The 12,318-nt window shown below is 35.1% G+C and overlaps 1 protein-coding gene across 1 annotated transcript in view; it reads left to right on the forward strand.

Moving 5' to 3' along the window:
- Positions 1-12,318, forward strand: part of TARBP1 (TAR (HIV-1) RNA binding protein 1) — a 32,625-nt gene that overhangs the window by 14,185 nt on the left and 6,122 nt on the right. Inside the window, exons 14-23 of the mRNA XM_010706998.2 lie at positions 1,306-1,403; positions 2,161-2,322; positions 3,386-3,579; positions 4,295-4,550; positions 4,633-4,821; positions 7,554-7,753; positions 7,894-7,965; positions 8,810-8,930; positions 10,126-10,236; positions 11,199-11,348. Of these exons, the coding sequence (XP_010705300.2) occupies positions 1,306-1,403; positions 2,161-2,322; positions 3,386-3,579; positions 4,295-4,550; positions 4,633-4,821; positions 7,554-7,753; positions 7,894-7,965; positions 8,810-8,930; positions 10,126-10,236; positions 11,199-11,348 (1,553 nt within the window). The remainder of the gene's footprint in view (positions 1-1,305; positions 1,404-2,160; positions 2,323-3,385; positions 3,580-4,294; positions 4,551-4,632; positions 4,822-7,553; positions 7,754-7,893; positions 7,966-8,809; positions 8,931-10,125; positions 10,237-11,198; positions 11,349-12,318) is intronic.

Below are 12,318 nucleotides of genomic sequence, written 5' to 3' on the forward strand. Positions count from 1 at the left end.
TTTGTAAAACAAAAATAATAACAACTTGAATATTTTTCACTTAGGAATGCTATAATGGGGATAGCCACGTCCACAAAGCATCAGCGTTTTTTCAGAGGTCTTAGCATCTATGCAGACTTCACTACTTCTGCTGTTTGCTATTTGTTTGTAATATGTTAGAGAGCCACTGACAGTGAAATGGATTTTGTTGTATTAAATGTTTATCCGAAGAATTTCTGGTTTTAATTGCATAACACTTTATAATGATGTGAAGCTTAAATCACTTTTAGAAAAAGTGATGAGATGTTAATAATGTGACATTTAACCTGCCTGTTCTATACAAATAAAGCATTAGAAATGCAGCCCAATAAGCTATTTTAACGTAGAGCATTGAAGGTAAGCTCCGTATTGATTTGGAGCTTCTAGAAATGCATCCTGTTACACTTTCACCTTCTGGAAGATCTGCAAAAATGTTGCTATGTTAAATGTAATTCAAGGTCAGGCCAAAAAAAAAAACAAACCCCAAAACAACAGATGTAACCTCTGAGTAATTCTGAATACAGAAACTAATGACTTAGGGTGGCTCAGAGGTGCAGAGGTTTGTAGCTGCGTGTGCATATTGATACTTTATCTCTTTGGTTTTCATGGAACTCAGATCTAAGTGTGCTTGTGGATAAGTATGCTTTACCAGGGGCTCTTACTTTGTTTGTGTTATAAACTTGTCTTTTTGTTTGTGAAATGCTGTATTTTGCAGTTGTGGAGTCCAGCCAGAGAAAGTGCTGTGTTTAGTATAATAACCTTCTGTGATGTTACGCCAAGAGATCAATATCTTTTACGATTGGTCTCTATGCAAATCTTAATTACCTCTAAACAATTTGAAAGCAGACAAAACCCACACCATTTTAACTAATGTGGGTATTAGAAGGGAATAGGTGCATTTTTGTTACAGTGAATTGCTGGATCTGGAGACTTTGTTCTTTATTAAGGAGTAAGTTCATCAGTAAGGTGTTTGTGCACAGGGCTGGAACCAGAACGAGTGTGAATTAAAAACTGGAAAATAGCACTCTGGTCTTTGGGTTCCCCGTGGATGTGTGTTTTCAATTTTGTTACCTAATTCTTGTTAAATCCAAGGAAATTTCACCTGGCTTGATTCTTGGGACTATGGCTTGTGCCACTAAAGAGCACAGAGCTATATTAAAATGTTCTCAGGTATTTGAATACTTAGTACTATGTAATATCAGCACTGTAACTTAAATCTGAATGGTGTCATTTCTTTAAGAAAGCATACTACTTTGTGCTAATATTTCTATTCTACTTTTCACACAGATGAGGTGTTGTTTTTTATCTGGAAATCTTTAGTGACACCTGTGGAGAGTGTTCTTGAATTCATACTCCGGCAGCTTACTGCGAATGAGTTAAGTACGGTAAGTAATTATTTGGAGGCTTCCTTTGGTGTGGTGTTGCTTGGTAATTTGATTTACCAATGTCTGAGTTTTCATATCAAATTTATTAATGCCTAAAAAGTCCATTTGCTTAGAAACACTTCTGTAATTTTTTTAATGGGCACTGTTATGTATTTTTTGATGAAAAGTGAGTTTAGAAAAGAAAGCTGATGTAGAATTTGAAGAGGAATTTATAGTGATAATAGGAGTCAGAGTTGCTTCTTGTGTTTGGTGAAATGAAAAAAAAAAAAAAAGTGAAGTCTAGTGAGAGAACAGTGCAGTATCAATAACACAGGTGCCTGTTTCTGCAAAAGTAAAGGACAGAAGCCTGGGACTCCAGGCTGCTTTCAGTTTATGCTTTTCATGCTCTTTCTGAGAAAGGGAAGTGTGAAGGAGGAAAGAAAGGTTGACAGGCAATCTCCAAAATGCGAGTGTGACAGAAGAAGGATAAGGAAAGTTGTACTGCATCGAAGCAAATGCTAGAGTTGAATCAGAAGAATTTCAAAGTCTGAAAGATGGTGAAATTGCAAAGGTGCTACTACTAAAACTAAAGGATTTTTTGTTTGTCATACAGTTCCTTGAGTGTAAAAAAAATATAATAATAATAATAAACAAAAAGTTGTTCAGCTGCAGTGACTGCTGTTGTTTTCCTTCTGCTATTGCTGTTGACATTTTTTTCTGTTTTCAGTTTGGTTCTTCCTCTTAATACTTCAGTTTACCTTTGTATACTCTTTCATAGGTCGGTGACCTGGATCGTTGTGATCTATACTTAGCTTTAATTCCAGAGATTGTGAACTTGTGCTTGCAACTCAGCTCAAAAAAGTTAACAATTATCAAGAATTTCATCTCACCCCTGACTAATGCTTCTATTCATAACTTTCGGGAAACAAATTCTGCAGAGGTAATTCAGTATTACTTAGAGCAGTAAATACTGATACGAAGTAAATAAGAGAGTAGTTATTGATTAATACAGATACATGAAATTATATCTATAAGATGAAGTAATATGTGTGTATGCATATACTTCCCAACATCTCCAATTAGTTGGCAGCATAGTGTCAATATAAAATATTTGTACCTAAGATTTTTAATAAGTTTTATTTTCTTACATTACTTTTTAAAAGGAGTTGGTGAAACTTAATTGAAAACTGTAGTTGACTATAATGGGCTAAATGTATTCAAAAGCTTTTTCCTCAAATATGAACTGGATTTTCCTGGGAAGTTACATCTAAATAAAATTGCCTTTGGCATGTCGCAGCATTAGCTTGAAATTGCAGTGAGAAAGATATTCTAGAACCCAGTCTTGCTTTGACTTTTGTTGCGTTGTTCCTTGTTCTGTAGCTGTATTTAATTAGGCTAATATATCTGAAATATATTTTCAAAAGGTAAAGAATCATTATTATCATTTAAAAGGAGGAGATTATACTGCCCAGCAAGTACTAGTTGTAGTCTTTGCTATTTTTTGTGTTGAATTATTCATCAAGAACAGCTAATAGCACAGTAAAAAGATTGTAAGGATTGGATTCGCCAGGATTACTGTTCTAAGAAAGAACAGAACTTTTTTACTTTACTATATGAATTATAATACTTCATTAGTTTCAAAATAAACATTCTCTGATTCAGCCAATGTTCAGTGGGGCCTCTACAAACTTCTTTTGAATTCAGTGAGAATTATATTTTCATGATGATATAGTGCATTTTAGATTCAGGTTTATTTAAGTAGAAAAAAATCCAGTGTTGAGCAATTCAGATGGGAAAATGTTTTCTGTGCTCTGGACGGCTAAAAGTATTTTGCAGATGCTTAAACAACAATGAGTTTTTAATAATATTAGGAAACTATATGCTTATTGACAATATTTTTTCTAAAGACATTTTGTTTCCTTATGTATCAGTTGGTTACTTGTGTTAGAGAAGAAATGGATGCGTGTTTGATGTTTTGTTTTTTTTAAATTTGGTCTTATTAGGAGCTGAAGCTTAAGGAGCAAATTAAAAAAGTAACTAGCATAGCCTCACTCACAGTAGTTTGTGAGCTAGTGGATCAGAAACCTGAAGCACATCTTGAAGATCTGCCTTCTGTCGGTGCTCTAAGGAGATTTACTGCCTTTTTCCAATCTAATGAAGTATTAAAGAAACCATCTTACATTGAAGAAAAAAGTGGGTACGTTTGTGATACTGATTAAGTAATAGTCCAGAACAAATTTGATTAAAGAGTGGAACAGTGATTAAGATGCTGTTTTTGTTTTTTTCTTTGATAACTTTGTACCAAGATAAAAATGAAGAATTGTGAGCAAAAATGATTCCTTCAGTTGCTCTTCTGTCTTTGTTCTGGTTCTAGAGCATTGAAACGGCCATAATATTTCAGACCAAAGTTCTAACTCAGTTCAGTGCTTAACTTTTTGAAGTTGAAGTACTTAACTTTCCTAGTACTTTGTAACCAGAGCTAGCTTTGAATGTTGCTGATACTTAGGCCACCTTACCTATCTGTACACTGCACAAAGCCATAGCATGTGCACAAGTCTGTTTAAAAAGAAATTACTTACAGTTGGGAAAGGGAGGAAATCTAGAGCAAGCTGCAGGGTCAAAAAGCAAGTGCTTGAGGAATGTAAAAGTACAGAAAGCATGTGCTGATGTTTGTTCTGAACACTCTTCCAGAAGTTTATAACTAATGAGACAGCCTGAGCTCAGGACTGATTTTTCTGTGTTTAGAAAACTTTATTTTTGGATTTCTTTTCAGTATTTTGCCCAATCTCCCCTTTAACCTGTGAAAATTTGAGTGTCTTAGTATAGTAGGTACAGTAACGCTGTTCATAACAGATAGGAATGTGCGCAATGATTAAATACAACTCATGCTTAAGAATTTTTTTTTTTTGCAGCTTATGTGAGGAAACATCTCAGGGATGGGGAAGAATTGTTGCACGCTATGTACGTGACCAGTGGATTTGCCTGCGTTTTGTTTTAAATAAACTTCCAATGTTGGCTCAAGAGTATGAAGAAGGAACTTCAGAACTGTTGTTGTTAACTGCTGAAAGATCAAAAGAAATTCTAGAGTCTGCATTGGAAACCCTAACTATTCTTCCCTCAGACCAAGTTTTACCTGTGTTTGACTGCATGAAAATCCTTGTTCCCAAGGTAAAAGATGAAACAACTGCAAGATACTATTTAGGTGTGTTTGTTTTGTCAAATTTAACGCATTTCTTCTTTTTCTTCTCAGCTTCTGAACTTACAGGAGTCTCTCTGCATAGAAGCATTCGATTTAGCTTGGAAAATCATATCCTCTTTGAGCAATACACAGCTAGTATTTTGGTCTAATCTGAAAGCTTTTGTTCGGTTCATCTTTGATAATGAGGTTCTAGCTGCTGCTGTAAGCGCGAAGGGCCCAGCGTATGCCAAGATAAAAGAGGTCAGTTTTGTGAGAAATAAACATACGTTTTCAGATCGAGATAAAATTTATTTTACTTCTCGTTTCCTCTTCAGCATTTGTGGTGGTTTCTTTTCATTTTCTAAAAGAAACTAGTTTGATAGGAGATCTGAGAATTAGGTTGAGGATAAACAAATGGAACTTGAAGCATAGAGCAGTGTTAGCTCCATTCTGTGAGCAAGTAAAAAGATCTGTGAAACCTTCACGTTCAGTCAGCTTTTACTCTTCCACTATTGAAGGTAATAGCAAACAATGAAGGGAATCTGCAGTGCAACACAAACAAAAGATCAAAGTGCACTTTTTAAAAATATTGTTAGCTTTTCATGTTTGCCAGCTCGAGCAGTTTCAGAGTAAAGGCTTATAAATGAAAGACTTTACATATGTTTTATTTGTTCTTGTAATACAGAAAAAGAAAGAAGTATTTCTCACATTTTTAGACTTCTACGTTCAGTAAAATGTGGGGTTTTTTGCTCTTTGAATTATACTTGCATTATGCACTTTCTCTGAATTTTTGTATTCAAGATTTGCCACCTGCGCTGACAGAAGCTGTTATTATTTTGGGAAATTTTTCTAAAAGTCTTTAAAATATTTTCTTAGATGGACCATCACAGCCTTTTAAAACTTAAATAGATGCTATTAAATAAGGGATCTTTTAACTGTTTAACTGCTTTTTCCCTCTGAGTGTCCAGGTGTAAGAAACAACAAAAAATATTGTCACCTTAGAATCGAGTTTAAAACTGTGTGATAGAACTGCTTCCATATTTTGTAAGACAAAGAATTTTAGTTGTTTTATGGGTTTTTTTTGTAAATGCACATAGAAGTCCTTCCCTTTGTCATGGTGTTTTTTCTTTCATTTTGAGTCCCTGTATTCAGTATTGGGATGCTGATTTATCTTGGGCAGGAATAGGATACTTACTTCCTAAATAACACTTCATGTGGGTTTTTTTGTTGTTTTTTTTACTGCTTTTCCTTGGGCCATTAAATAAATGTTTGTGCAGAGCACAGAGTGATCGTAAAGACATTTACCAGAGCATTAATACTTCATAAATTAGTTACCCATACGTATGTATGCTTAGTATTGTGTTTTGTTGCTTTTCACTTAGCACAGAAGTTACACTAGATCAGATTGCAGTTTTGTCTTGAACTGTGTCCCGATGTCAGATTCATATTTGTAAACAATAAATAATGTATAAGCTTTATTTTCGGCACACTTTCTTGAAATGAACATTGCTGTCATCTGTTCTAAGCAGTAAATAATGTTTTGCATTTGTAGTCTTAATGTGAACCCAAGCCAAAATAATGTGTGTACAGACATAGGTAAATATCTCCATGTTCTAGGAATTTGTGAGGTTTGTCTTTCATGATTATTTGGCCATTCTATGTGGCAACTGAGCTGTAGCTAGCTTACATTTCTTTTTTGTTGTTGTTCTTGTTTTTCCTTAATGTTAAGAATTACCATCTTAACTTCGGCATTAGTATTTCAGACATTATGAGTATGTAAGGTTTATTTTGCCAGCGTTGAGTCTTGAGTCTCCATGACAGCTATCCCACTGTCTGCAGTGGGACATACCATGGCAACAGGCATCAGGTGGTAATGAAGATCTCCTGTATTCAGCAAAGGGCATCTGGTTGAGCCACCTTCTTGCCTTCTTTATCTTGAAGATAAAGTTCCCAAGCAAGTGTCTACTTACATTTATTCTTATTCCATTCCTCAGCAGCCTTTTTTTTTTTTTTGCCTTGTGCAATGGCTATTTAGTTTTAGATAAAGAGACAGGAAAAAAATGGAACTGCCTGATACTGATTGGCTACAGAATGTAATTTTGTCTGCCACAGTGCACTGTCTTTTCATAATAATTAGAGGGGGTGATAAAAAGGGATACTTTTGAACCAAAAAGGAAGTACTGCTATATACAGGTCTTCTGCAGAGGTGCCCAAAGTACTGTGATTCTAAGCTTTGTTTCTTCTGCTGCTTTTTTTTCCTCTTACCTTGTAATTATGCGAATGTTAATTGTGCTAAAACTCAAATTTCCTAAATTTCTCACGTACAAACGTGAACTTTAACATATGGATATAATCCCCATTAAAGAGAACTAGTGATGTGAATACATGAGGGGAAAAAACTGCATAACTTTTTTCTAAATAGGTATGGATTAATTTGAAAGCACAAGGTTTTTGTACTCATTAAAGTAAGCCCAGGTGCATTTGTTGCAGTTCCCAGGAGATTTGTGAAAAGTCTGCTTAGATTTGTATCACCATTTGTTTGGTCTTCTTTTTAGCATAAGCATATTGGGCCAGTTGTTACCCATTCACCTGTGAGTATAAGCAGAGAACTGTAAATCAGTTTAAAGCAACAGTAGCCTAAGGGAATTTCAGGTGCAGGAGGGGATCATGCCTGCAGTAATAGAATGGCAGAATGGCTTAGGTTGGACCTTGAAGTCCACCCAGTTCCAACCCCCTGCCATGGGCAGGGCTGCACCCACTAGCTCAGGCTGCCCAGGGCCCCATCCAACCTGGCTTTGAGCCCCTTCAGGGATGGGGCATCCATAGCTTCTCTGGGCAGCTGTGCCATTGCCCTCTAAATAAAGAATTTTCTCCTCACATCTAATATGAATCTCCTCTCTTTTAGTTAAAAATACATAAATATTGCAGTAGTTTATTGTAATACTAGCTTTTGTGGAAATGAAGGCTTTTAATCTTCAATTTCTTCTTTTCAGATAATACTCAAGCTCATAGATATGTCCACTACAAAAACTGGAGTCTTCAACGTAGTCCTTAGTCATTGTTGTCAATCATGGATACTTCCCACTTGTGATAACAGAAGTGCTATGAGAAATCCTTTCTTAAATGCTGGGAATTACTGTGAACTTATCATTGAGGGCTGTGTCTTTGGAACTGTATTTAGGAGAGACCAAAGGTATAAAAACAATTCATCAGATCCATGTGCATGATTATTTGTTCTAATTTTGTGCTCTTTTCACAAAAATTAAAAGAAAGCAATTTATTTTCTATGCTCTTCTGCAAACTGTATTGCTTTGTCTTTTTTCTTCCGAGAAGACTTATTCAGGATGTGCATGCCTTCATAGAAAATCTTGGAGAAAATTGTGCAGCAAATGTTGTTACTGAGAGGTATGTATCTTACAATAGTTTAGTGTAAATTATCTTAATTACTACTGATGCTGATTACAGCATAAGGAAAGATACTAGTACAACTGTAACTTGAAATGTAAGTAAAAGGCATTGATATCACATCACATTCAAATACCAAATATAGAAAGTATTTTCCAGAAAATAATCTGTTAAGCTGAAGGGGACTGAAGTGACTATTTCCTCATTTTTTCACCTCATAAGAGTAGCACATTAGGATGCAGATATCAACACAGTATGATAAGCTACGTAACTCATTTTTGCAGGTGTGACAATCGATAAACTTAGGGCTCACTTAATGGGGCCACATTTGGAGTTTGACTTCTCAGCATTGGTTTTTGGCACAGTACTGACCAAACCTTTTAATGAGACTGATGTTTCTGTAGGACATATTAAAGACCTGTACATAGAAGCAGTGGCAAGTTAACAGGAGGTCATCAGTTTCCTTCATCAGCAGTGATGGACAGACCCAGAATTCTGGTTTGGGTTATTTCCATGTTCTGTCATCTCACTATAGGCAACACCACAGCCCTAAGACTACAGAGTTCTTCACAAGAAATGGATTGCTTACTTTGTTTTGCCTTCTAGTTTCACTTTCCCAACCTATTTACAGCATTTACAGTTCGTTTCAGAAATTGGCAGTCTATTTGGCATTACTTAAATTACAAAATGCATCCATCTTAGAAGATGAACTCTAATTTCTTGCATGGCCCAGTGTTTCTCACAATTGAGAACATCATCTGCATGCTGTTCTCATATATACTGTCTATATTTTTTTAACTTAGAATTTGTCTGAACGAAGCATATGACTTTTAATATCTTACAGTACAAACCGAGACGATCACTATGTACGGATTTGTGCTATTAAATTTCTGTGCTTGTTAGATGGATCAAATATCTTGCATAAGAGCTTTATGGAAGACATTGTCATCAAACTACTTGAGAAAGTAAGCTTTGTTTCTCGTGGTATATAAATGTGATGTTAATGAAACTATTAAAATGCTAAGTAATTGCAGCTGAAAGGGCATATTTACAGTTATTTGTATAGTCTGTAGGAAGAGAGAGAACCTTTTCTTGTTATTATAGGACACGAGCTACTTAATTCAGCCAAACGCGAGTGCTAAATATAGTCTCTTTCAGATCTATTTCTGAATTTATAGGGGATTACTGAGTATTATCAAATTGTAGCCATTATTCCATGAAGAACCTTCCTTTAGCCTGCGTTTCAGAGTGCTGCATTTCACTTCAACAACTGCAAACAACTTTTGGAATAGCAAGATCTTTGTATCCTTAGAAGGCCTTTATAAATCATTTTAATGGAGAAGGTCGGGATCTGATTTGTTATAATTGCTTATGTACTGATACTAGCATAAAATCATTGGTAACTGACTACAGAACACATTTGTTCTGGTAGTGTTGTATTCTACCTTTATCTGAAGAACAAGAAATGGATGATTCTTTATTCATTCCCTCCAGTAGAGAATAGCTGACAGTATTTGCGTTATAAGATCAAGTGGAAAACATGACTTAAGCTTTAAAATAGATTTCATTTCTTAAATATTAATGTTGAGCATGTAAATAATAATAAAAAAAAAGCATTTTAACATTAATATGAGATTTATAAAACCAAACTGAATATCAGTTTCTATTCCAAAACTAGAGCTGCAGTTTCAGGCTCATCTCTTACAATTACAGGCTATCGTGACTAAACCTCTTTTGAAATGTAGACTACTGTAGAAATGCTTTAGTTTGTGTATTGACCTCTTAGCCCAGGATATTCAGTTCTGGTTTTGTGTAACTAAGTGACAACTTGAGTCTTCAGATTATCCAGTATTAGTTTAATTGTTCATATACAATAGGTGCTGTAAATTCATCATCTTTCTGCTCTGTGAAGATTCTCAGTACTTAACATGTTAATGTTCCTAAGTAAAAATACAGAGTGGGATTGTCTATTTCCTCAGCTTCTCGTGAAAAAGATTCAAAATTTATTTCTGTTATTGAGGCTAATGTGTTTGTCCTAATCATATATACAGATTATACTAGATGTGCAATAGATGCTGCTCTTTACATACAGTTGAATATGTTTCCACGTCTTTAATTTCAAATGAAGGATATGTAATAATACTTCTAATTTCCTCGCAGGATGAACTGGTGTCCAGATCTAGAACACGCTATTATGCAAACTCATTACAGCATAGGATCAAAAACCGGGTATGGCAAACTCTCCTAGTTCTTCTTCCAAAGCTGGAACAGGTATTACATTTCACTTTAAATTGTTTAAAATGTATTTTTGAGTCTACTTTTGAGAAATATTGAGCGCATTAGTTTGCAACAGAACATAAAGGACATCTAATCTCTGTGGCTGACATATAAATTTCATGTAATCTCATTCTTTTAGTTTGAAATCCTGGATTGATGCATTTCTAGAGGTCACTGAAACCTGGATCTTGCATTTGTGAAGATTGAAGGCTGGATTGTTGAGCCTAGGGAGGGCTTTTTTGCTCATCATCTGATTTCAAACTTTTCATTTAGGAAAAAATGCTACTACTTTGTGAATATCCAGAGAACTCAGAAGTTCTAGTTTCACATAATGCATCCTCATAATAAAATGTTGGAAAAGTAAATTGTCATAAAGTCATGAAAAACGGGGAGTCCCTGTGGGTGTTAGGTACAGCTCTTAGTTTTCATTGGCAGTGTGAATAGTATTAGCAGGTACTAAGGACATCCTAGGGCAGCCTTATGGTGACTCATGTTGTTCCTTAGTGGTGCTGTCACCTTACGGTACTATTGTCCATGAGTTTGGTCATTTTTTACTTGTAGTCTCCATGCATCAATTAAAAATATGAACATTAAGTATGCTTTGTGAGGAGTGTATGCTTAAACAAAAAAATCAACCAAACCTTCTTTTCCTCAGTTCTTCCATATGAGGATTAGAGAATGACGTGGTACGTGTTTCTAGTGTGTGCACTGTTTAGCTTACCTGTGCTCTAGCAAAGCTTCTATAGCAATTTGCTGTCCGATCCCAGCAATGTTTATAGCCTTTCGCCTGTGAGTATTGTTTGCATTAGTTAACTTGCATAATAAAGAAATTAAAGGTCCTACTATTTTTTTTTTAGTTTGATTATCGAAAGTATTTCTAATATTATAAAGCTGAAAAAATTTTTTTTCATTTTCTCTAACCTTATACTAAGTGAGTGTTCTTTTTTTTTTCTTAGAATTTCTTGTGTGGAATCCTTGACAAAGTCTTTCAGGCTGGATTTGGTAACAATCAAGCATCTGTTAAGTACTTAATAGAATGGATTGTTATCTTGAGTCTACATAAATACCCCCAATTTCTCAATAAATTCTGGGATTGCTTTTGCTATGTAAGTAAACTTTGGCATTCACCTAAAGCGATTTAAACAAAAAAGCATAAAGTCTTGTTTTGGGCAGATTTTGCACGTGGTACCCAAAAGTCAGGAAAGGATTAACTGGAGCTTCATTTTTGTCTTTGGATACTTCTTTAAGTAATCAACCTTAAGATTTGACCTGTAGAAATAGTAAGTAGCCTGATCCGATGGTCTTAAATGTATATTAGCACTGTGCATTTGAGGTGAGTACGTAAATATGTGGTTGCACCAACTCCACTGTACAGAAAAGTGTTGCTTAGGGAGCCCTGTGGAAGCTTCCTACACAGAACAGTTATTGAGCCATGTTGTCTTCCTTATCAAATACACATAGCATCATTGGTCCAGTCATAGTTTTTTTTTAAAGCCAAACCAAACAGGACAAGGTATTTAAAAAAAAAAATTCTAAAGATTTGGAAAACTGTGTGTGTGTGTGTATTTATATTTTATTTATATAATACATATATATTTTCTTTTTGCCCAAAACAGTGCAGGAATTTAACACTACCCTGTGTGACAACTTTGCTCACTAGTAATGTGTGCTGTTTTCTTCTCCACAAAGGGGACGTTTCTCTATTTCAATGTATATTTGATATTCTTTAATACATCGAAGGTCAAATCAACCTTAAAAATTCTCTACAGTTGAAATCTAACAACAGTACAGTCTAATGTAAATACCTCAGGGACAATTCAACACCTCTGTTTTTAGTGAGATCTCTTATTTCAGATTGACAGGTTCTTGAAGTTTCTGCACAGTTTGGGTGCAGCAGCACAGAATTCATTGTGCTGTCAGTCATAAAAATGTTTTAGCATCCTTATGAGAAAATGCTTGAAGCTGCCATTATGAAAGCACATCTTTAAACAGAGTGGGAAGTTGGTTGTTGTGTCTTGTTGGGTGGTTTTGTTTTTTCATTTGAGGGAAAGTACGATGACTGGATTTAGTTTTAAT

The sequence above is a fragment of the Meleagris gallopavo genome, chromosome 2, assembly GCF_000146605.3.
Source record: "Meleagris gallopavo isolate NT-WF06-2002-E0010 breed Aviagen turkey brand Nicholas breeding stock chromosome 2, Turkey_5.1, whole genome shotgun sequence".
Lineage (NCBI taxonomy): Eukaryota > Metazoa > Chordata > Aves > Galliformes > Phasianidae > Meleagris > Meleagris gallopavo.